Source organism: Enhydra lutris, unplaced genomic scaffold (genome assembly GCF_002288905.1).
Source record: "Enhydra lutris kenyoni isolate GAN:26980312 unplaced genomic scaffold, ASM228890v2 scaffoldscaffold11, whole genome shotgun sequence".
In the NCBI taxonomy this organism is placed as follows: domain Eukaryota; kingdom Metazoa; phylum Chordata; class Mammalia; order Carnivora; family Mustelidae; genus Enhydra; species Enhydra lutris.
In genome coordinates this window covers 2,753,397-2,779,398 of record NW_019154095.1, presented here as the reverse complement: position 1 = coordinate 2,779,398, position 26,002 = coordinate 2,753,397, and the positions used below count along the sequence as shown (strand labels likewise).

At 42.2% G+C, this 26,002-nt stretch overlaps 1 protein-coding gene across 1 annotated transcript in view; it reads left to right on the top strand.

Annotated features, from left to right (window-relative positions):
• The window catches only part of LOC111144434 (CUB and Sushi multiple domains 1), a 1,720,260-nt gene that overhangs the window by 1,569,317 nt on the left and 124,941 nt on the right, over positions 1 to 26,002 (top strand). Inside the window, exons 42-48 of the mRNA XM_022498737.1 lie at positions 3,847 to 4,024; positions 6,212 to 6,357; positions 7,146 to 7,226; positions 8,284 to 8,397; positions 16,429 to 16,617; positions 19,791 to 19,937; positions 24,480 to 24,629. Coding sequence (XP_022354445.1) covers positions 3,847 to 4,024; positions 6,212 to 6,357; positions 7,146 to 7,226; positions 8,284 to 8,397; positions 16,429 to 16,617; positions 19,791 to 19,937; positions 24,480 to 24,629 — 1,005 coding nt within the window. The remainder of the gene's footprint in view (positions 1 to 3,846; positions 4,025 to 6,211; positions 6,358 to 7,145; positions 7,227 to 8,283; positions 8,398 to 16,428; positions 16,618 to 19,790; positions 19,938 to 24,479; positions 24,630 to 26,002) is intronic.

Below are 26,002 nucleotides of genomic sequence, written 5' to 3'. Positions count from 1 at the left end.
TCAGTCATCTTCGTGTACATATTTTTCTCTGGAGAATCACATGCAGAAATAACCTGAGAACTCTTTCTCATAACCGTACCTCACACAGCAGTCCTTCCTCCCAACCTATTCTTAACACGCGTGTGCGTCAAGAGTTGTAGACAGCACTCCCTCTGGCCCTCCTGGCCACCAGTGGGTGCCTTTCCTACAACAAGCCATTCTGCGACACCACTGGATAGTCTCCCTGAGGAGAGCTTCTGATCCCACCGATGAAACTCCTGGGCCCACAAGGCTGCCCCTGCCCTGCCCCAGCTTGGATGCCAGTCCCAAGTCCAGACTGTCACTGGTGCCCCTCATTGACTGGCTACGATTCAGAAGGTCTCCATGACTCCCTCCTCCTCCTGGATGAGTTTACTAGAGCGACTCACAGAACCCAGGAAAACATTGTACTTACAAGATTGCAGATCAGGGGTGCCTGGGTGGCTCAGTTGTTAAGTGCCTGCCTTCGGCTGGGGTCATGACTCCAGGGTCCTGGGATCAAGCCCTGTGTCGGGCTCCCTGCTGGGCGGGGAACCTGCTTCCTCCTCTACCACTCTCCCTGCTTCTTTTCCCTCTGTCTCTCTCTGTCAAATAAATAAATAAATAAAATCTTAAGGAAAAAAATAAAAAAGGTTACAGATCAGTAGAGGCTATAACTCAGACACAGCCAGATGGAGCAGATGCAGAGGATGAGGTGGGTTGGAAGGTGAGCAGAAAGTTGTATTCTCTCCAGGAGAACCATCCTCCCAGCTCCCCAAGTGTTCACCAACCCAGAAGTTCTCCAGACCCCAGGCTTTGGGGGTTTTATGGAGTCTTCATTACAGATGTATGATGATTAAATCGCGGGCCAGTGGTGATTAAGTCGACCTCCAGCTCCTCAGTTCTATGAAGGTTAGGATGGAGCTGAGATTTCCCGTTCTCTGATTACTTGCCTGGTTCCCCGGCAACTAACTCCATCCCTGGGTGCTTTCCTAGTCACCTTATTAATAGCTCAGGTGTGATCAAAAGGGTCTTGTTATGAATAATGAAGGATGCCTTTATGTCTTTTATCCCTTAGCTTTTATCCAAGGTTTCCAGAGCCCTATGCCAAGAGCAGGGAGGAAGACCGAATATTTGTTTCTTACTAGAAATCACATCACAGTGTGCACTCCCAAATACAAGAACGACTGTGTGTCTAGTGACTCTTCAGCTCCTGGAGTGGGGGACAGTCTGACACGCACATCACGTCCGATTGTGAAGTGTAGTGCCTAGTACGCCCATGTGCTCTGTCCGGCCAGCTGGCGGCCTCCCTTGTCCCTCTGTGGCCAGGCTCCCAGGCTGGCAGTGAGGGGCTTTGAGGTGCCCAGCTTGGTAGGGCTATGCCCATCCTCTGGTGACCAGGTGCCCCTCACAGTGGCTTTAATGACTGATTACCTCAGGATTCACCCACCTTAGATCCCACATCCTCTGTCCCTGTGGACTTTGGGTGACTTTCCGCCCAGATGTGGAAATCTAAATATGCCTTTGGGGCCACAGCAGGAACGGTGAAGCCTTCTCTGTGAGCACAGACAGCTCAGGGGAAGAGAAGGAAACTTCCCCTCATGTTTCTTGGGATCCTCTTTTCTCCGCTCTAGAGTCCACAGCAGCATTTGCCTCGAGGAATGTTACGTGCGTTCATGGAATGTTATTAGCTCACGTGACAAGTAGGGCTTGTTCTTTCCCTCATTGGACTTGCACAAGTAGACTTTTATACTCAGCCTTTGCTCTGTAGCTTCTCCATCACTACCTTCTCCGCTCTGTCCCCCGCTCTAACCCCACACGTCCTGGTCCATGATACACTCTCAGCAAACACTCCTAGAATACGTAAATGGTGGACCTGTTATTTGACTACCACACGTAAATCATGGCAAGGCTATCTTTGTTCAACGTCCTACAGCTATTAAGTGACGTAAAGAACATTAGAAGCCAGAAATGTGTCGTCCCAAGGAAATTACCGTATTGTTTCTTTTGCCCTTGGAAAGGCTTTATCCTTTATGTTTGTTTTGTCTTGTTTTTTCCCCATTGGGAAGGGTGCGCCTATGTTTAATATGGTTATACGAGTATAAGATTCACCTTGAAAGGTGAAAATGCACTAGGGAAGCCTTGGAGATTACAGATTATCAGTCAGGAGCAGGTGCAGACCCTCACGTCCCCAGGAGGTGTGCCGGCCCCTCCCTTCAGCGCACTCGGTACGGAAAAACTTTGTGGTGACTGTCTTACTCGGTGTTGGCCCATCTGCTCTTTACTGTCTCTTATTTATTGTGATGTGATCTCGGCCCTGGGGAGTTGTGGGAGTGGACTGTGGGTAAGGGTGAAAAGGAGCACCGTCCCTGACTTCTAGTCGCTGACCCACAGTGGTGAGAGTAGATAGCCCCATGACAGGGGAACAAACGTGGCCGGCCAGAGCCCAGCTGCCTTCAAGGTGGAAGGACATTTGAGTTGAGCTGAGAAGAAATGGACCAGCTCAGCCTGGAAGCAGAGTAGGAGAAAAGCCTTTGAACTTTTCATACAGAGTGAACATTTGCGTGAAGTTTGGAGGTGAGACAAAGTATGACATCTTCTGGGGACACTGACTAGCTCCTGATGACCCCAGACTAGATCATGGCCCCATTTCACAAATTATAGCTGTCCCTGTGCTTTGCTTTATTAGTTTACAAAGCAAGGTTTGGGGCCTGCCTCCAAACCCACTTATCAATATTCATGCCTTAACATTTCTAAAATGTTCTCCACGGTGCCTTCTCCTAATGACTCTGTCCAAAACCTGGGCCGGATTCAATGTATTTTCCACCGGAACATTCCCCAGCCCCTTAAATATACCTACGCCTCTGTGTGATGAACACAGCAGCGTACCATGTACCGCCTCATGCCATGTCATCGCTCACTGTTTTCTACTGAAGGTTCGTTTCTCTCGTTTTATGATGTAGTTTCACCAGTTTTGCCACCTAAATTTGACACCTTTCATAACAAGTCTTCGAAAGCTCCAGAAGATTCATGCTAGTGGCAGGCACTCTGACCCCTCTATCAGAGTTTGGTTGATTAAAAAGTCTACTTCATTTGTGACTTTGATGTATCATACTGCTCTCCGAGTGTCGTAATGTGTCTCAGATTATGCTGCTGATATGTAGTCACTTCATTTTCCCCTAGATAAGACAAAATAATTGCCATGGCAACAGAAAATAACAATTCATTAAATAAAATAAAATAGGCTGATTAGGGATTGTGAGTCTTGGCAGAGATGAAAGCTGGTGAGAGGAGGAAAAGCTTCAAGAAAATACTACGTATATCATTTTCTCTCATTTCTTCAGGTATAGATCTGCCAAGAATTGATAGTTTTTTTTTTTATTTAGGCAAATAGACGTGGATACCACCCTTTTAGGCAGTTAAATATGTTTTAGAAATCTCACTTAAAACAACAACACAATTTCCATGATTTATTTATGCATCATTTCCATGTAATTCCTCATATCACATAGCACAGTGGATTATCAGCTCGGTCACAGAAGATAATTGAGTGACTGAGTAAGGGCCTTTTTTTTCAATTACATGGGAATGACTTTATCCTGAAAGGATTTTGGGTGTTTGAAGAATATATTAAATGGAACTTCGATAACTTAGTTTAGAAGTATAATTCTTCTAAGGTTTTAAGACTCTAGGGGAATTACTTTGACAAAGTAGCTACTGAGAAATAGTTCACCATTATTTCTCATAAGGAAAATTTTGGCAAAGGACTTTAGAGACTTAAAAATGTTTAACTGTGTCCTTTCTAAAGTTGACTGTATTGGGGCTTAATTTTCTTTGCTTCCTTTTCAGCTCCTTGTGGATATAATGTAACATCTCCGAATGGTACCATTTACTCCCCTGGATTTCCAGACGAGTACCCAATCCTGAAGGACTGCATTTGGCTGGTCACCGTCCCTCCCGGCCATGGGGTCTACATCAACTTCACGTTGCTACAGACGGAAGCCGTGAATGATTACATTGCTGTCTGGTAGGGGAGCCTTTCTGTGTGAACTCACCTGTGATTGTGTCAAACCATTCTCGCAACCACGGACATGGGGCTTTGATGTCAGTTTACACATTAAGAAGTGAAGTTTTTAGGTAGATATTGGAAAGGATATTTACCAAGGAAATCAAGTGATATGGAGAATAAATGTCATGTGACATGTTTGCATTTTGTTAATTCAGGATTCCTCTGAATAGAGATTACCCCAACATAATTGGATTATACATTTTTTTGTAAGTGCGATTTTTCTTTTTTTATAAAAGAAAAGTTGGTTAGGAATCTTCGCCATGATAAGAATTTGGTGCTCCTGGAAGTATTGAAGAGATAATTACACACAGCCCTCCAGCCATCCTTTGTACACACGGCAGGACTGCCCTTCCATATGATGTGCAGGAAGTGACACTGAGCCAGCTCAGGCCTGGGGATCTGGGTTCTGGTTCTCTTTCCAAGGAGTCATGTGGCCTTGAGTAATTACTTACGTGAACCTTGGCTACATTTTCATGTCCTTGGGAATGACTGCCCTACCTTTGCTTTTGGAAGTGAGAGGTTATAGGGGACACAGAGATTGACAAGTCCTCTGATACTACGATGGGAGAAGGAGGGAGGACCAGTGGGGTGTGAGAAGGTGAGCTCGACCCAGGCTTGAAAAGCAAGTTGTGCCGCCAGAAAATATTTCCATGAAAACCACGGATTTATGGGAGGTAGCAATGTGGTATGCATGTGTGTGTGTGTGTGTGTGCCTCGGAAGTTGGTGTAGAAAGTTGGTGTAAATGGTACGGGTTATTGTGGATATTGGAAAGCCTTTACAGTGAGGGGATAGGTGACTTCAGGGTATTGGAGGTGTCTGGGATGGGTTTTATGGGGTCCAAGTGAGCAGGACAGAGAGTACAGGAACTTAAAAATCACGTGAAAGATCCCAGGCTTAGTTCTAAGAGTGATGAGGATTCGCTAGGGTTTTAGGAAGGGGAGTCACTGGCTGCAGAATTCCCAGTCTTGTTTTGTGGGAAATGTATCCACTGAGGGCAAGAAGGGAGACCGGCTTCTGATGCTCTAGAAGTAACTCTTGCAGGGAGGAGAGATTGGCAGAACCAGTGGCTGAGGGGTGAGGGGGAATGGGGAACCTGAAATATTAAGTTGGTTTTATGAAGCTGCTCTTTTGAAAGCCTGGCAAAACAAGAACCACAACATTATACCACCAGCCGTTTCACCTGGATTAACCTATAGATTCAGCAGGTAGAAGCAAAAGCTCCTCATAGTCAACCAAGTGCAGTTGATTGTCAGAGCCCTAATGAGAAAGAGACCAAGGAGGCTGGTCAACTTTGTGACATTAAACACTCGCTGTTTCTAAACACTGTGTCCACAAGACGGTAGTATTTTATTCAGTTTGTTAAAAACACAAAAATTCAGCTGAGTAAATTTGAAGATCTAATTGGTTTTATTTATCGATTCCTGACTCAGGTTAACACTCTGTTGGGCAGGAGAGAGGCGCTCTGAGGAGTTAGGTGTACACAATGGAAGATTCTTACAGGAAGAGGGTGAGGCAAGACATTGTTAGCAGGAGAAAGGATTGTTTCAGGCAAGGTCACCTTCCCTGAGGGGGAGGGGCTGGCGGTCTCATCATGCAGTTTACCTCATCTTGGGGGGGGGCAGGGGGGCTGGGCACTGATGGAGACCTTCCATGTGACTTAATTGATGCTAAACATTTCTGAATGATTGGCTTAAACATTGACTCCAAGAGTAGCAGAAAGTGCAATTAAGTGTTGCTTTGCTATCCTGGGGCAAGAAACTGGACCTTCACACTGTCATTTCCTTTTTAACAAAGTCTTAACAACTTTGTACTTCAATAGCAAGATCTCCACAAATTTCACCCATCGTTAAAGAGACACCATGGAATTGAGACTTTCAAACATGGACGTTTGAAAGGCAGCTGATACATGGTATTACAGTCACTAGAGGCAGTAACGTGTCTCTGTTAGGGCTCTGAAAAGGTCTGCAGTGGGGTGAGTAAAGTCAGCCCCAAGATCTCCAGGTGTGAGCACCAGCTCCATCCCCTGGAGCCCAGGCTCAGACCAAGCTGCTTGGGCCAGGATGGAAGCCACGTGTTGGAAGAAAATGGTTGTTGGTTTCAGCTGTGATTAGGAACTTCCTCCTCAAACTTCCTGTCTTCCCTAGGGATGGGCCTGACCAGAACTCACCTCAGCTGGGAGTTTTCAGTGGCAACACAGCCCTGGAAACGGCATACAGCTCCACCAACCAGGTCCTGCTCAAGTTCCACAGCGACTTTTCCAACGGAGGCTTCTTTGTTCTCAATTTTCACGGTCAGTGCATTCTCACCTTGTCAATTAAGGCGAAGAATTCCATTTGGTTCTCCTGGTAGTGTTGACATATGGCTCCTTTCCAGCTAGAGTTCCTTGATCTTGCCAAGCGAGAGCCTTCTGGGACTTTCTTGCTTTCTTGCCAGAGGTCCCTGTGACCCTCTTTTGCTTAATGTTGTTTGTGGATGGCACATCTGGTGTGTGGTAAGCTTGGACTCATTCCAAGAGAAGCATATTGCTGGGAGACTCAGATATGGAGACCCTTGAAATCAATTTAGTACCTTTCCTAGATGTCCTGTGTCTGCCTGCAGAGGAGTCAAGGTAGCAAATGCCACAGAGTTACAGATGAGGCAACAGGGAATTAAGTGATTTTGAAAACCAATAATTTGGAGAAAAGTGTATCAATCCCTTATATCTCATGAGGACTGCACCCATGGAAGTCGTCAGCGTGGGGTTCCGAGAGGGACCTTAGCAGATGTAAATGTGGACCTGGCACCAGGCCATGGGTGAACCATTTCCTTCCAGAATCCCCAAAATTATGTAAAGTGTCTTTATTTAAATGCCCGAATTTTTAAAACTGTACCCTTTTCCCCTTTGACTTTACATATTCATGGCATGAAATAATCCTGTAAACTTGGGAATGTTCTAAAACGATGATTTACAGATGTAGACCTCGCAGTGTACCTGGGCATTAAAACAATGGAAGCAGAAAGCTTTTTGTAATAATTTTGTTTATTCAGCAAATGTAATTGCAGTTGTTTGTTTGTTTGTTTTTTCTATAAACCCTTTAGCATTTCAGCTCAAGAAATGCCAACCTCCCCCCTCGGTTCCACAGGCAGAAATGCTTACGGAGGATGAGGATTTTGAAATAGGTAATGTGTTCTTTGTTGCAACACCATTAGCTCAGCCCAACTTCTTTAACACTCACCCTCACTGCGATAATTACTCACGTGAGTAAGTGAGTATTTGTCAGAATGTCCTAAAGCATTGCTAGGGGGTTCATTCATCGAAGAAATATGCTTTTCTTCCTCCACTGCCATGGTGTGTGTTTTTAGCTATTTGAACTTTGCTTCTGTCATCTGAGCATATCCTCACCTCACCAGGCCCACCAGCATTTGCTAGCTTGTATATTTTTCTTTTAAGAAAAGTTTTCCGAGACAGACTTAAACGGATATTTGCGTTTAGTTAGGAAAGGATGTTCACACAGAAGAAGGACTTAACCATTTGTAGCTAAAACAATGATGACTATGACTTTAACCTTTCATTGAAACCGGAATGTAATTGGTGAATGTATTTAATGGTAATATTTAGAAATTCTGCTTTATCATTCCATATTAATGGCGAGTTTCATTAAATAACCATCAGGTCACATTAGGTGACCCGCTGCGGCATATGTCTGTGGTGTAATTACTGTGACCCAGGATTTCTCTGTCTCAACTACAAACACAACACTGTGTTTTCCCCCCGAGTTTCAGACTGCTGATCAAACCACGTGACCCAGTTTCTGCTCTCCTCCTAATGGCTCAGTTAATGGGAACATTGTGCTAATTAGGCCAAGGTCGCAGGTTAGCCTTCTCTGGGTGCATTGAAGCCATTCTGTGCTACATCTGTAAATCCCAAGCAATCCCAATCCACCTTCTTTTTTTGAATAGTAATCATGGGGGAAGGGGTGGGACCACAGACACATTAGTCTGTGACAAAACCTGCCCCATTCGCTGTCTGGTATCTGGGAAGACAGCGTTTTTATAAGTCAAGAAGTGACAACAGTCCCCTTTGATTAAACAAACTAGAAATGAATCCCGATATGGGTTCAGAAGTGGTTTGCTCACTGACGTCATTCAGTAGGTGGCCATCTCGACCTTTCCTGCCCTCACTCACAGGGTGTGTCACGGAAACGTAGTCCCACGTGTGCTCTGTTGGCTCTTGCAGGGGACTTCGTGAAGTACCAGTGCCACCCTGGGTACACGCTGTCTGGGACAGACACCCTGACCTGTAAGCTCAGTGCCCAGCTGCAGTTTGAAGGTGCTCTCCCAACGTGTGAAGGTATGCACAGCTCGCGGCGGCCTGCGCCTTTCCCATAGAGTTGTGAACTGGATCTCTGTGGCATGATCTCCTTGCAAATCAGATCACCTGCCAACAAATACCTAATTACCTTTCTCCTTCAGCTACGTGTAAAATACAAATCAAAGCATATCAAATAAGAGGTCTTTTCTTCCCCAGTAGCTTACCAGAAGATTTTCAAATAAATGGCTAAGTTAAAACAATTTAGAAATAGGGACGCCTGGGTGGCTTAATGGGTTAAGCCTCTGCCTTCAGCTCAGGTCATGATCTCAGGGTCCTGGGATCAAGCCCCGCATCAAACTCTCTACTCAGGGAGTCTGCTTCCCCCTCTCTCTCTGCCTGCCTCTCTGCCTACTTGTGAAGTCTCTGTCAAATAAATAAATAAAATCTTAAAAATAATTTAGAAATAACGGTCTGAATACCTACCACCGAGGTTCCACGATCAATGTACTCTATATATCCTTAGTCATGTGTCTCTTATCTTTCTATCCATCCATTAATGTTGCTTTTGATGCATTTCAAGGCAAATTACAGGCATCACGGCACTTCCCTCTAAATACATTAGTATCTGTAAAATTATCTAGTACTTACTATTTTTTCTGTAAGATTTATAAGCATTGAAATGCACGTGGGGCATATGATAAAGTGCACATATATCATACATTCACACGTCTGTAAAACACACAGGACACATGCAATAACAAAATACACAATAGCGCAAGATTTGAGGCTGAATCTATTGATTTAACTGATTGAAGTATTTAAGTAGATCACTTTTTTTTTATTTCTTTTCAGCGTAACAGTATTCATTGTTTTTGCACCACACCCAGTGCTCCATGCAATCCATGCCCTCTCCAATACCCACCACCTGGTTCCCCCAACCTCCCACCCCCCACCTCTTCAAACCCTTCAGACTGTTTTTCAGAGTCCATAGTCTCTCATGGTTCACCTCCCCTTCCAATTTCCCTCAACTCCCTTCTCCTCTCCATCTCCCAATGTCCTCCATGTTATTCCTTATGTTCCACAAGTAAGCGAAACCATATGATAATTGACTCTCTCTGCTTGACTTATTTCACTCAGCATAATCTCCTCCAGTCCCGTCCATGTTGCTACAAAAGTTGGGTATTCATCCTTTCTGATGGAGGCATAATACTCCATAGTGTATATGGACCACATCTTCCTTATCCATTCGTCCGTTGAAGGGCATCTTGGTTCTTTCCAGTTTGGCGACCATGGCCATTGCTGCTATGAACATTGGGGTACAGATGGCTCTTCTTTTCACTCCATCTGTATCTTTGGGGTAAATACCCAGTAGTGCAATTGCAGGGTCATAGGGAAGCTCTATTTTTAATTTCTTGAGGAATCTCCACACTGTTACACTGTTGGTGGGAATGCAAGTTGGTGCGGCCACTTTGGAGAACAGTGTGGAGATTCCTTAAGTAGATCACTTTAGTCTATTTGAAAGTCTCTACTCTCAAGTAGTATTGGGGCAATAAACACTTGAAAAAATATAAGTACACTAAAATATCTCAATATAAGTCAGAAGTGTCATGGTTTGGCCAATCGGAAAGCTTTCCAAATTAGAATAGTTTTGAGTTTGTGACTTCAAAATCACAATAAACATTCAATTCATTTAAAGAATGGGACCACCCCCGTTTCAAGGAATTTGAACATTATCATATGATATAAGCACCTAAAAGGCCCCAAATTTAGGAAGAGAAGACCCAGTGACTCAGCATAGACCCCCAACAAGTGACCGCAGGTGAATCATTAATCCCTTGGGCATCGAGTGTAAGGAGGATGGTCGATCGGCCTTATTTGTGAGATTTTTGTGAAGATGCAGAGAACATTAAGTGGTCATTGCAGGAGTTCTAATGTGGATTGTCAGCCCCACTAAGAGGTAACTTCCTTTGCACTGTGGTAGTATTGATTTTGCTCATGCCCCCACACTTGAATGGAGTCTCCTAGATTGTGCGCTCACTTCCTGCGTCCTCCTGCATGAGGCAGAATCCTAGCCACCTGGGGAGAGGGAGGCGATTCTCAGCATCTGAAGAAAATCCGGAATGCCGTGGTCTTAAGTAACCATGACAGCTCAGATAATTCTAAGAAACATTGCTTTCAGATTGTACCTCGGGGAGCACAGGGGGGTGTGGGCAAAGACCATCCCCTCAGAAGTACACCCTTTTCGGTCCATGGGATGCTTTAGCCACTTGGAGGACCCACACAGTTCTGGAAGTCACTGGCACTTTGCCTCACCCCTGCCTCATTTAAAATTGGGGCACCGCTCGGGGTGATAAGTCAGGAGACTGAGTCATTACTTTTTAGGAACAAATCAGTGTGTCTGTACCATATTACATCAGCAACAACCACCTACAGTGTTGTTTTTTTTTTTTTCCCTCAAGGTGCAAGGGGATATAAAATATTCATCTTTTTCCATTTTACATAGAAATTATCTGAGGTAAACCTTCACATTTTTAGGGCACATCTTAATTCCAACAAACAGCCTAAAATTTCTCAGCATAGATGATTTCAAACAAGGGTGGTCTTAGTTGATGAGTGAAGAAAGGCATACATATTTATTTAATATGCTACTTCAAAAAGAGGGAAAATTACTTTATTATGTTGGCTATCCCCAAGACTAACCTCATTTTTATTTAAGTGAAATTAATTCATGACAGTCCAGGAACTGAGTAAATCAGCACAACATGAGCATCGTTCTCTAAATTTCTTGGCTCTCGGGCGCCTGGGTGGCTCAGTGGGTTAAGCTGCTGCCTTCAGCTCAGGTCATGATCCCAGGGTCCTGGGATGGAGTCCCGCATCGGGCTCTTTGCTCAGCAGGGAGCCTGCTTCCCTTCCTCTCTCTGCCTGCCTCTCTGCCTACTTGTGATCTCTGTCTGTCAAATAAATAAATAAAATCTTTAAAAAAAAATAAATAAAAAAATAAATTTCTTGGCTCTCACACATGGTTGCAGGGAGGATTCTGCTAACAAGACATGTTCTCTCTGCTCAGACCGAGTTCCCGTGTCCTACTGAACACCCAGCAGTTACTGCAGAGGACAACGTAGTTCTCTACTGTTTCTATTCAGGAGTAAATATCTTTAAAACAAGATATTTTAACAAGAGTTATTAAGAGATATTAAAACAAGGGGCACCTGGGTGGTCTGTCAGTTAAGCTTCTGCCTTCACCTCAGGTCCTGATCCCAGGGTTCTGGGATCAAGCCCCACATCGGGCTCCCTGCTCGGTGGGGAGCCTGATTCTCTCTCCCTTAGCCTGCTGCTCCCCCTGCTTGAGCTCTCTCTCTCTCTCTGCAAAATAAATAAATAAAATCTTAAAAAAAAAGAGATATTATAACAAGATATTAAAAGATATTAAAACAAGAGTTATCTAAATGCATTCTGTAAGAAAAAGAATGAGGGGCTCAGATGTCTTTTATCAAATAATCATTTAATAATAACCTTTCTTCCAGCACTTTCTAAAATTATTTGGTTGGTCTCAAGGGGAGGGAGTGGTTAATCCTGTGATAAATTATAGGTGGAAAATTGTGTGAGTTATGAGTCCTACTAAGTTTTGCTTTGAAAATTGTTTCCAGAGGCACCTGGGTGGCTCAGTGGGTTAAGCCTCTGCCTTCGGCTCAGGTCATGATCTCAGGGTCCCAGGATTGAGTCCCTCATCACATTAAGATGTGCCCTAAAAATGTGAAGGTTTACCACCTTGCTCAGAGGGAAGCCTGCTTTCCCTTTCCCTCTGCAGTGCTCCCTGCTTGTGCTTGTTTTCTCTCTGTCTCTATCAAATAAATAAATAAAATCTTTAAAAGAGATCTAAAAAAATGAAAATTATCACCACTTAGAGGGTGATTGATTGTTCCTTGGGTACAGTGGGAGCAAATTATTCCTTGAAAATTAGCATCCCATGCAGATACACCTTGTTGGATGTCCATCTTAATTTAGGAAACATTGAATGAGGGTCTGAAATGTTTTCCAGAACCACCAAGCTATTCTCCCAGTCTCTCTGAACATGAGCTGAGTGCACTACAGTTGAAATCAATTCTGACACTCTCTGCCTGGAGACAGTGTCTGACCCCACAGGTTAAGGGCTCAGTCCTAAAAGACTGCTCCCACTTCGTAGGCCCGTCACAAAGCCAACTTGTCATCTGTGTTTCTGACGGAACTGCTGCAGATCAGAATCACTCATAATCCCCTCTTTGGATTTTATCCTATGCTAGAAGAGCTTATATAACCCAGGGAAATATTTACTTAGATTTAGCATTGCAATTATAGTATTGTGAAGAATTCCAATCTGTATCCTTCACTACAGAAAGGGGACAGGTGAAGAGTCAGAGGAAGAGGTACACGGTGCAGGGTCTGGAGGGGTCTCAGCACAGGAGCTTCTGTGCCCTGGATTGGGGTCTAAGAATTTTTATAGAGCTAATCATCACTTTTTTTTTTTTTTTAATTAAGAAACATGTATTTTCAGTGAATGCTAAAGACAGCCAGTGCCCTTTGAATAATGAGCACTTCTTGGAGAGCTCAAGGATGACCCTAAGACACAGATCAAGGGCTCCCAGAGACACCTTTGCCACTGGTCTATAGGGTTCTCTTTTCACAATTCTCTGGGACCTACAGGTGCTTTTAAGAATTAGTTTCCTTTGTTTGTAAATCCTAACATTTGGTTGCTTGACTTTTGCTGAAGCCCTGAAAGAGGCTTCAAACAATATGGTTTGGTTTTAAGCCTCACATTTCTTTTTTCGTCAAAAACAAGCTGAAGGAATAACTTCTTGCAGAGGTGTGGTAACTCAACATTCAGGTGCCTGTCTCAGAGAGGCTCGTGCCTTCAGAGGTGCCTTTGATGGGAACCTCCAACAGATGCTTCCACAGGCGGGAGGTAGTCAGGGTCCCCTGCGGTACTAAAACGCAGGGCTGTGTTGTAAGTGTGAGTGCTGGTAGAGAGTGAACAGCCTGGCCCAGGGAGAGCCTGTGGTCTCTGAAACTTCCCACCCTGGCTGGGCGCTGCTCCTAGCAACACTTTATAGCAAGGCCCAGGAAGGTCTAGGCACGTATGAAGGAGCAAGAGACACAAATGAATTAAAACCACGTTCGCTCCCAGGGAGACATACTCAAGTGCATTTTAAACCAATACGTACGTCTGGAAAAAATAATAAGTGTTGTAAGAAAAAGGAAGCACATTCTTTCAGTTGTATTTTCATTCCTTCTTCTCCCAGCAATAGAAGCAGCATTTTGGGGAAACTGGAGGGAGTGAGAATAGGCTTGAGATAGTCATCACCACTCACTCCTTTCCCAGCCTGGCACAGACTCCAGCTCTGCAGGTGGATTTCGGCAACGTGGCGGTCGGTTTCCAGTTTCTAGATGATCGGAACTTCCAGTGTTGCCTAATAACGATAGTGGCAGTGATGCAATAAGAAGGTCGCGATTTGGGCTAAATGTTTTCGGGCATCATAGCACAGAACGAACTGTGCTGGGGCTGCAGCAGCTTTAGTCAGGAGGAGGCAGGAGGTGGTCTGTGCCTCGCGGGTGTGGAAATGCCTTCTGCCCGTGAAGTGCTTCAGACCGAAGGAAAGGGTTTGCGTGTATCTCTCTGATCATGACCCTGACAAGTAGCTTTGCTGCTGTCTGGTTACGTCACGGCTGAGAAACGCTCATAGTCTCATGGTGAAGCCGAGCGGGTCGGAGGACATTCTGAAGCTCCAGGCCCTATACATATGCATGTGGATGAAAGGCTAGTTGTCTTCTACTGTGTTCTCTTAAAAAATGCCAATGTTCATTTTTGAAAGGGCATAATATATTTCACTGAGTGACCTCACCACCCTACTGTATATAGAAATTACTTTCTAAACAAAATTGCTTTAGTCTGAGTGTTTTGGCTTTATTTGACGGACAGAGATCACAAGTAGGCAATCACAAGGGCTACCCAATTTAACATTGTAAATACTCTTTTTTTTTAAAGATTTTATTTATTTATGTGACAGAAAGAGATCACAAGTAGGCAGAGAGGCAGGCAGAGAGAGGGGGAAGCAGGCTCCCCGCTGAGCAGAGAGCCTGATGCGGGGCTCGATCCCAAGACCCTGGGATCATGACCTGAGCCGAAGGCAGAGGCTTTAACCCACTGAGCCACCCAGGTGCCCCAACATTATAAATATTCTTAAAAATCTGCCTAAAATACTTCTTTACCAAAAAGGTTCTAGGAAATGTTTCATTGTTAGCGATCTTATGCATAAACATTTTGTAAATTTAAGGTACATCTGAATAAGAACACTAAGGTAAATTTTTAAAAATTTAAAATTTTTTAGGGACGCCTGGGTGGCTCAGTTGGTTAAGCAGCTGCCTTCGGCTCAGGTCATGATCCCAGTGTCCTGGGATCGAGTCCTGCATCGGGCTCCTTGCTCGGCAGGGAGCCTGCTTCTCCCTCTGCCTCTGCCTGCCATTCTGTCTGCCTGTGCTTGCTCTCTCTCCCTCTCTGACAAAAAAAAAAAAAAAAAAAATTAAAATTTAAAAAAAAATTTTAAAAGGAAAAAATTTCCTTTTAAATTTAAATAAATTTTTTTTAAATTTAAAAAGGAAAAAATTACTTTTTAAAATTTAAAAAAATTTAAAAATTTTAAAAGGAAAAAATTTCCTTTTAACAGTTACTTGAATCAAAACATATTACATAAACTTCACTCATCTTTTTGGGAAATCATTTCAAAATTTATGTATTACTAATGTAAATTTAATTAATTAAAATGAAATTAATTAAATTTAATAATATAATTTTAATTAATTAAAAGGAGATAATTCAACAAATAAGACACATTTCCTGTAATGAAAATCCTTTCTCATGAAGGAAAAGCTGATCATTTAACTTTAAAATTTACAAATTGTTTTGCTATATCTCTGTTAAATTTGAATCATTATCAATAAATGATATAATTTTTTCTTAATAGTTGTATAAATAAATTATTTCTGAAAGATAATTAAATTATCAATTAAATAAATTACTAATTAGGAGTCTGGTGATTTTCTTTTGCCTCTTCATACCTAAGCAGATCAGTTTTATTTTGATTACCTTAAAAGTAGTTGAATAAAGAAAAAAAGGAAAGCAGGAGGGAAAAAAGTATGTCAGTGTGTCCACACTATCTTAATGATTCATTCGTAATGATAAAATCATAAGTGATTCATTTTGATAAATTCATCCTTTAGAAATCACATCGTTACAACCCAGATATCCGATATGGCTTTCAGCCCAGGACTTTCTGACTCATCTCTTATCATAGTGTCAAGAAATCAAGTCAAATTTTTAAAATTTACTGTTGTAAATATAATCACAAGTATAATTAAAGGCATAAATAAATGCATTTTTCTACTACTGTATATAATTGCACAACGTTTTTGTAATATTGCATTGAAAAGGCACGATCTTGCTTTTTTAGTTGAGTTGAGAAAACATGGGACCCTAAGATCAAATCTGCAAAGCACCTGCCCCAAAATAAGGTGTGTGGGCAATTCCGTCCTAGAAGGTTACTACGGACGGAAGGTACAGGATGGTTTTAAGCATTCCTGTACCTGTACTTCCCACTTCACTCACAATGGGCAGATCAGCATTGCTTCATGACCTTTTCCAGATAAACAAAGCTTTCAGGTTCCAGGCTTCTTTTCAGCTTTGTCAGATTGGGCTACCCTAGAGTTGTGTCAGTGACATAATGTCTTTGATCCTACATTTCCTTAATGGTAAATGAAATCAATCAATCAATCTATCTATCTGTCTAGTCACCCTATGTCCCAACAACATTTCTATATGTATGTAATTCTCATTTAAATTACAGAGTGCTAGTAAAGTGTGACTTGTTATCATTTAGTGCTGTTCTGCTGTGTTTCTACCCTGTATTAAATCTGGTCATAGTTCAGTAGGGTCGTTCCCCCTCCACCGCCATTGGCTTATAAATACAGAGATAGAGACTCTCCCACTGACGTTGGGTTCACTTTGTTAAGGAAGACTCTTACCGGCATGTTTCTCATTAGCACAATGCCCTGCGAATGAAGTCCGGACGGAGTCCTCTGGAGTCATCCTCAGTCCTGGTTACCCGGGCAATTACTTTAACTCCCAGACATGCTCATGGAGTATTAAAGTGGAACCGCACTACAACATCACCATCTTCGTGGACACATTTCAAAGTGAAAAGCAATTTGATACCCTGGAAGTATTTGATGGTAAGTTTCTTTGCCTTTTTTTTTTTTTTAACCGACCAGTGATCTCTATGGAGTGTAATAAAAACACCACCATGACGCTTTTACTACACGAGGGCTTTCATATATTCTTGAGTTGAACTGTATCTCCTCTGAACAGAAAATAAATTATTCCACCCTGGTAGAGTCTCAAGAGTCTGGAACATGAACCTACTTTTGTTAATGTTTCAACTTTTAAGCAACTGATATGCTAACAATGCACTGTGATAATGTCCTGAATTTACTTGAACTATTATTTAATTTTTTCTGTGGAGATTTAGAGTAGACCCCATACAGCTCTTCCTTTCTCTCTTTCAAGTATTCTATTGATGCAGAAGATATTTTAGGAAATTTAAGAGAGGTAAAGGTACTTTAATCCATTTAGACAATTATTTTACTAGAACTACATAAAATAATGGGTAACAGAGATTTCTAGATGATAAATGCTACAGAAGCCTTTAATGTGCAATCTTTGAAAAAATCATACAACGCACTTACCAGATGTTAATATTGTTTTGAACTCTAGTCTTGTATGTTTGTATACATTTCTAACAAACTCATTAACAGAACAGTGCCATGCTTACAAGTCATATGTGGTTGAATTATCAATTTGTAATGGAGATGATGTTAATATTTTTCTTTGTATAGAAGCATTATCATAGCCCAGAAAATTAGACCAAGATACAATTATGGCCGTACATAATAATAAGGCTTTTGCATGTTTTGAGGGACTTGCCATTGAGTTGAGTAAGATCACAACTCAGTAAAATAAAAATGACTGTAGTTGATTCTGTGAGTGTCTACAAGCCTTCTACGTCCTCAATGAATTGTCATAGTCGAGTCGATCACATGGATAGATGCTGCATGAATCAATTTATGTATTTCCTAAGATGATGAGCCACTAAACTGGAAATTGAACTCACACTTATATACATGGAAGCAGAGGGTTGAGGAGCATTATTTCCATTTTCAGAGTGTTTTGTCTAAGTGTATGTTGAAGCAGATGTGGACTGCTGAAGACTATCCTGTAGTGTTTATGATAGAGAGAAGTCATATTAGCCAAGTACCAAAATGGGATTCTTATGTCAGTGAGGAAGCAGGTAGATGGTTCTGAGATCAATTAGATGACATGCACACCAAGGTAGGTGAGCAGCCCATTTCTGGGTGTGTGTGTGTGTGTGTGTGTGTGTGTGTGTATTCTTATACACACTGTATGCAATTAAATGTGTTCACATAATTACTGTAAATGTGTTCATGGCTCCTCGGTTCACCTCAGATGGATGGAAGTTCAGCTGACAGTGCTTCTCCTGCTTCCAGTTACAGGAGCACAGTCATAGCAGTATTTATTCTTAGGGGCTTACAACTGGATCTCCCCAAAATAGGGGTGGATCATACCCATTACAAAAGTAGATGATAGAGGTAATATCAAAACACTTGCTGTTAAAATTACCATAGATCCATGGTTAGCTTTGTTCTAACCTCAAAGATTTGTCTATAAAATGAAAGGGAGACATTTTATAGGAATATTTTTTAAGTGTTAGCATTTCTGTTGCATTAAGGGTCATTTCTACTGCACCTCTCTCTCTGTCTTCTGTAAAACACTGGTTCCTTTATGGCTCATGAGTTGCCAAAAAACATGTGGAAAATATTGATTTTAAACTTTATTATCCCAGGAGTGTATTCTTGTCTGCAGTTCTAGTAGTGGCTAAATTAGTTTCTCGGTCACTTTGCTTGAATACAAATCCTACGTACAACTGTCAGAGCAAGTCCCATACGCTGATGAGACGGGCACTGGCCCTCGCAGGGATAACTGCGTTCTCCCTCCCGTAATGTGCTTCCCAGGAGGGAGCTGCACGATGCCAAAAAGCCATGGAGCCATCAGACTAGGAGGTGGCGCTGAGTTCACCAGTGGAGTGGGACTGTATGGGACACCCAGGAAGTGAGAATGCAGCTTCTGTCTCAAGAAAGCAGCTCCTGTCGGTCCGGGCCATCACGTTACGGCCCCTGGGGCCATTTTACTTCATCGCATGCTGCCCCTGCTTCTTCTCCTACCTCCTAGATACTGACTTCGTGTCTTCAGTTTTTTAAAAATTTCAAATGTACCAAAAGGTGAAAAAAAATTTAAGATACAGATGTGGACTCAATACTGGATGTAATGAATTTTAGGATTTGGTCCAATTTACCTTAGGGTCTGATTTTTTAAAGAGGCAAGGACTACAGAGACACTTGGGGGTTCCATGCGTATCCAATGCCATGGGCACCTCTCCCAGGAGGAAACAATACCGAAGAGGATGGGGTCAGTGGGTCCCACTTGCACACATTCTGTGGTTCCTACTTGATCTCTGTCTGAACATCCGTCTGTCTCTATCATGTAACTATGCATCTCTATCTGCATCATGTCCTATCTATCCACACACACACACGCACACACGCACACACACACACAATTTAATATGGTACACTTTGCATTTTTACATAACTTCTATCATATTTATCTGCAGTTAGACTTCCTTAGCTGTCAACATGCTGTTTTAAGAATCACCTATGCCTGTCAGTGTTTATGGAGTTCGTTCATTCTAGATGTACATAAGATTGCTTTCCATGGCACTTTCCATTCTTTTCTAAAATGCCAAAATACTAGTTAGGATCTAGGTTTTGCCGTGCCACAGCAATGCTGGAGCAAACATTTGACTCTATGAATAACGCTGGCACCCATGGGCTGAAGTTTGCAGAACTAGGAAGCCCCCAGTTGTGCTGGTGTCACGGACTGCTCTGCTGAGTGACTGTACTACTTCGTCCCGCTACCAGGATCACATGAAAGTCTGCATTTCTCCTGTACTTACAGTATTGTCCGTACTAATGGGGATAAAAATTAATTTCATGTATCTTAATTGTTCCTATCTTATAGTAAGGTTCGTATGATCTATGTCTTATGTGTTAATGTGAAACGATTTTGATTGGCTATTTTCTTTTGTTTGTTTTTTAATCAGGGAATTTACTTGTTGCTTTATTCGTTTGGAACTCGGTCTACTGTGGAAATAAGTGGAAATATCTATTGTACATTTAGACTCCTAAATGTGATTAAAAGCTAAAAGTAGTCTGCATATTGTAGGTATGAGCTCATAACTGAACTTCTTTTGGTTTTCTTTTTTATTTAGGTTCTTCCGGTCAGAGTCCTCTGTTGGTGGTCTTAAGTGGGAACCACACTCAACAGTCGAATTTTACAAGCAGGAGCAATCAGTTATACCTTCGCTGGTCCACTGATCACGCAACCAGTAAAAAAGGGTTCAAGATTCGGTATACAGGTTCGTAAGTGAAGCTTACAGTCAGCATAAATGCGTTTTTAATACAAGTGATCTGCAGTAAATAAAGAAAATGGAGATAGAAATTTGTAGTGTAAACCTAATATCCAAGGATGAGAATTAAGTCCCATAGAAATAATATGATGGGAAATTACTCTGAGTAAGAGGTCTCTAACCTATAGCAGAGAAAAGAAACAATTTATTGATTGATATTTTAATAATGATTGCTAAAATCATAAAGCTTCAAATTCACATAGGGAAAACAAGGGCATTGCCTCTAAAAGATAAAGTAATATAATATAAAGCTAATTTTAAATTAGGTTTAAATGCTAAGGAAACAAACAGGAAGGGATATTCCTATTGATGTTAATTTTATAAGTGATAATCTCGTACTATTAGTAGTTTGTCTTTTTATTGATTATCTGTGTGTCTCTTCATATTTGCAGATTACATAAACACACATGTATAAACACATACAAAATTAATACATATTGCAGATTATATATTTCCTCCTCAACATTTTCCTTTGTCCTTTCCTGTGTGTTTCAATTATGCTCTGCAGGTGCTATTTGTACTAATTAAGGCAGCCAATGTATTTATGTTCTTTAAATCCTCTGTCCATCTGTCGGTGTGACCTGACCCACACCTAATGTTTTACTGTCCTACAGAAAAAATAGACAACTTAAATTCCTTATATATTTTAATTACTCACCAAAAAAAAAAAATAATCCACACTTTTCTCAGTATCTCACTCAATGATTTCCCGTGGTGATAACTGAGCTGGTTTCCCTCAGGAAGGTGCCCACTGGCTACGTTTAATGGAGCAGCGGCTTCCCGGAGGGCTGGGGAGTCCTCTCTTGGTCTTTGCCTTGGTCAGTGCTGAGGAGCGTCCTGAAGAGGAATAGCAAAAAGGCACAGGAGTTTAAAGGATAAGATTTCAGCTCTCTCTGGTTGGTAGACATCGTGGAACATTACAAAGTATCAAGGGTTTGAAAAAAAAAAAAAAAAGCTTTAGATGTGCGGAAGGTGGGCATGAAATTCAGTCATTCTTTCTTGATAAAGTTCAATCAAACATACCCAGACCTTCGTGCCTCTCTCCTTCTCTCAGTTATTCACAATGCCTATTGACAGAGGGCTCAAAGTTGAGGTCATTTCCATTAGACGGAGTTAGGAGACTATTAGGGCGATGATCGGATTTGTTTTCATTACATTCCTTGTTTTGAAAAATAAATATTGAGACCTTTAGAATCGTTTGAATTTATTTCCAAGGTGCAAAACGGACATTGCAGGGGAAATCATGGTGAACCTAATTGATTTCCTTCTACCTGCGGTTAGGTCACTTAGTACCCTGGTAATGTGATTATACCTGGAGTTCTGCCTTTCAAGGCACATTTTAATTCATTATAGAACAAGAAAATTCTCTTAGTTAAACTGTGTTGGGAGAGTAAGAAATTGGAGAATTTCAGAGAAAGCTGTATTTTTTTTTGGGGGGGGGGCGTGAATACCTCTATCTTTTAGCAGGTTTTCATTTTAAATTCGGTGCTTCAGTGACCTCTGCTAGGAGTTCATCACCTGTGGTTTTAGCACGGTGATGAGATGAGCATGTCTCCGAGATGCAGTGGAGTGGGCAAGGGAGCTCTAGCCTGTTGTCTGACCACACGGCATATCTGACATCTCTGTTTGCCCCACATTTATGAAATACTGGTCATCCGGACTAGGATTGATACAACAGAGCAACATAATTTGAAAGCAAGAAAGACAAAGCCAGGGCTGTCCAAAGGCGGTTCTAGTCAGTGCACTGTGCTGTGCTAAGTGCATGCAGAGTTAATAATGGTCCTTCCATATAAGTGAACCGCGCGAGCTTCCGGATGGGGACAGTTAAAGATAGAGGTGGGTCAGACATACATCCAGAAATTCCAGAGTCTTTGACTTGCCCAGTCTTCTCCCATAGTGGGTGCCTCCCTGCTCTTCCAACGCTCTACCAGCAGTTTTGAGGTGGGCATCGGTCCTCTGTGTCTTACTATAGCCAAGAATTAAACAGGTGGGGCGCGTGCTCTGATCTGTCCCTTTTGTTCTCAGGGCTCTCTTTTCTCCCCTGGGCCCCTCTCTAGCTCTCTCATTCTAGGTGAGTTAGGAAAGAAGAGGTATCTTGAAAGCCCGGTGATAGGAAAAACATAGTAAATAGGAGAGAAAATGGACAATCATCAGACTGTACAGAGTTGGACGATCCCACACATTATATCCCTTAACAGATTAAACTATGACAAAAATCATGGGTGACATGCAATGAATTATGTGGTCTCTTTGTCCCTTCAGAGCCATTTCAGACTTAATCTTCTCTCTCCCTTTAGAGTAAGACCTACAGTCTGCTCCTTCTTCCTATAAATTATCTTTCTGTTTTGTTTTGGTTCTTGCCGTTGTTAGCCAAGGTGCCTGATTATACTCATTCCTTCCCTAAAATAAATACTTTCATTCATTCAAAACTTACAAAATTGGGTCTGGAATGAGGACATAAAAAAATGGCTTGGCCCATGGGGCAGCGAATCAAAAGTTTCTCGCAATACTTAGTGAAATTTCACTTAAGAAAAATCAGTCCATTAAAAAGAAAATGAAATGGGATTTCTGAAGATCATCCAGCTGAAGGCATTCTCTGAGGATGCTCCTTACAGCGGCATGGTTGACAACCCAGGCCAGACACTCAGACACTGCTTCTGGGCAATGCTATGATAGGGAGCCTTCAAAAAGTTTCTTCTGCATTGACTTCTAAGGATGGGTTCCACATTAAGCACTCAGACTTGTAAGTGTGTTTGTCTACGGAGCCCCCATGGGACTGGTGGTACATTTAAACCTCTTCTTTCCAAAGGAAACAGCATTTCTAGTCCTTCACAACTTTCTTTATTTTATTGTTTTAATTCATCGGAAGGGAGTTGATAGGAGTGTTTGCTGTAATGAAACTGATCTTGTAAGAGTGGAATGAGTTTCTTTCTCTAAATGTGTAAATAAGACGCAGAGCTTTTAGCCGTCAGGATGTTGTATTCTATGTAGGTGAGACTTACTCTAACAAACGCCTGTCCCCAATTTTAGGAAGTTCCTACACAGGCAATGACTAAAGCTATTGGAAGATTTGTGTTGACCTGGAGTAGTGCATTTTCTTCAGAGATTTTAATCAAATCCCATGTGTTAAAAATAGCTTCATATCTCCATTATGGAGATACTCACAAGCCCCACTGAACAACAGTGACAAAGAAATAGTTAATGGCTTTAACGACAAAATGTTCTATTTTTCTATTTTCTCCATATTAATGATGCTTTTCTTTTCCAATATTGAGAATTGTTTTGTTTCAAGTAAGGTGCTCAGAGCCACACCTCCTTGTTCTTATTCTGGTGGCCAGTCAGCTTACTTAAGTGGGTCGGCCTTAAGGGAGTGAGTGAGGAAATTCAGCGTGATTCTTCCGTATATTTCCTTACAATGTTCAGAAAGTTGAGATCCTCCTTCACACAGAGCAATAATTGCCTATAGTCCCAACTTCAAAATAAGAGATTGGACCTTGGCTCTAGGCTTTTAGGATGCGTTTTGGTTTAGTTTTGTTTGGTTTTAGACTTTATTTTTTCAGAGCAGTTTTAGGTTCATAGCAAAATTGAGGAAAAGATACAGAGAGTTCCCATGTATCCCCTCCCGCTGCGGACGCAGCCTCCCCCCCCACCCATCAACATCCCCTACAGATGGTGCGTTTGTTGGACTCAGTGAGCCTGCACGGACTCTTCGTCATCACCTGGAGCCCGGGGTCTGCCTCAGCGTGACTCTTGGTGTCATGTACTCTGTGGACTGGACATGGGGTAATGACATACACCGATTGTTACATTATCACAGAGCAGCCTCACTGCCCTAAAAACCCTGGGCGCTGCACCCGTGCGTCCCTCCCTATGACCCTTAGCAATCACTGCTATTTTTAGGATCCTATAGTGTCGCCTTTTCTGGAATCCCATACTCACCGTTGGCATCACCCAGTCGGCCGCCTTTCCAGACTGACTACTTTCACTTAGTAAAAGGCACATAAGGTTCTTCCATTTCTTTTCACGGCTTGAATGACTCACTCCTTTTGGGGCTTAAGAACATTCCACTGTTCAGATGGGCCACGGTCGGTCGTGCAAGCTTCAAGCGTGAGTGGTCGTGAGTAGAGCTCCTGTAAACATTCACGTGCACGTTTTCTTTTTCTTCTTGGGGACCTACATTTTTAAGTCTTTGAGCAAACACCAAGGAGGCTGACTGCTGGACCGTAGGGTGAGAACATGTTTGTTTTATGGGAAATTGCCACTGTCTTCTAATGTGGCGACGCCACGTTGCCTTGTCAGCAGCAGTGAGCCGGAGGCCCCGTGCCAGACTGTGGTGTGTGGGGATGCTTGTTAGAACACGTTGACATGTTGGTGCTGATTTCCCACTGTTTGAACAAGAAAGATACTTCATTTATATCCCTTTAACTGAGGGAAACCCCTGGTCTCTCCCTGTTTATTTATTTACATCTGGATGTGCTCGTGTGTCCGCAGCGCCCTACTGCAGCCTGACCCACACCCCAAAGAACGGAGGTGTTTTCAATAGGACCACAGGAGCACTGGGGAGTAAAGTGCATTATTTCTGCAAGCCCGGGCATCGGATGATTGGCCACAGCAACGCGACCTGCCGAAGGAGTCCAGGAGGCATGTATCAGTGGGATTCCCTCGCTCCCCTCTGCCAGGGTAAGAAAGGTGCTTTTTCATCCCCAAACTTGAATTAAATTCATTGTTCTTATTTGAATCACATATTGAGAATGACTGCAGCGGTGGCGACGGATGAAGGGTAAAGAAAAATTGAATGTGGGTTTATAGAAGTGCAAATCAAACTTTCCACTGGCCACGCAAACACTTGTGACATTTACACTGGGCTTGATGCAGCCTTACTGCCAGCATTCAGAGGATGGTGCATGTTCACTGGAAGTCGGTGGTTACCCTAATACTTACTTGTATTTCATTTTGAAGGAAAAAATGTGTTATTCGATGTAGACTCCAAGGAATTTTTCTTGACAGTTGTAATAATTAAAAAATCAATTTACTAAAACCCCCTTTTCATAATTTAGATGAAAAACTCATTCTTTGAGCCATACGTCATATATTTCATTTTCCTTTGGTCATTTAAATCTAGGACTTGTTAAAGTTGATTTCAATATTTCATGCTTTTTTGGTGACTTTATCTGTCATATGCATAAAAATCAAATTTTCAAATAAGGCTTTTTAATTTTAATTGAAGACTTTGGAGTCATGAAATTTTCATAGTTTTGCCTTATCGGGATTTATATTCATAATAAAATATATTGGTCTTTGAAAGCTAATTATGATTTATGAGTGGAGCCTTATATTGGTTTCCGTTTTTCCTTTTTTCATAGATATTAGATTTTATGGTATTTCTCTCTGAGACAATACTGGATATTTATCACAGTGACTGTATGTGTCTTTAACCAGCAGAAGTCAATCAGACACGTAGCTTGCATTATTTATGTTCCAGCTCTGGAAATTCTTTTTAAATATAAGACAAACATGAAGATCCCAAAGCTTCTTTCATTTAGAATGATGATTTCGTTCTTTACAAGAAGAAATAATTCTCATTTTCTTTTAATGTTCTGTTACTCTACGACAGAGACTCTATCGCTCAGAGAGTAGCTCTGGCAACTGTGTGTCTGCCCTGGGGACAGAATGCCAACTGCAGTAATCATGACAAAATCCCAAAGTGGACAAGGGTGGGGTGCGGGGCTGGGGGTAGAGCAGCGTTGGCAGAAGTTCCAGAGTCGGGATCTCTAGAGCCTGAGTCACAAAGGAGAGCTCAGATGGAAGGTGCTCTCAGAACAGAAGTCACTAGAAGGCCGGGGGAAAGACCCTGGGGTGACGGGAGGGACACGGGGGACCCACAATCCGGGCACATTCTGTGTGTCTCCCTGCTCCAGGAGGAATTCTGGAAATCCCGACAGAGCTGGAGACACAACTTGCTCTTCCTATGAAAGGCTGAAAGGAATAAGACGAGGTCTGCAGGTGTTTTTCCA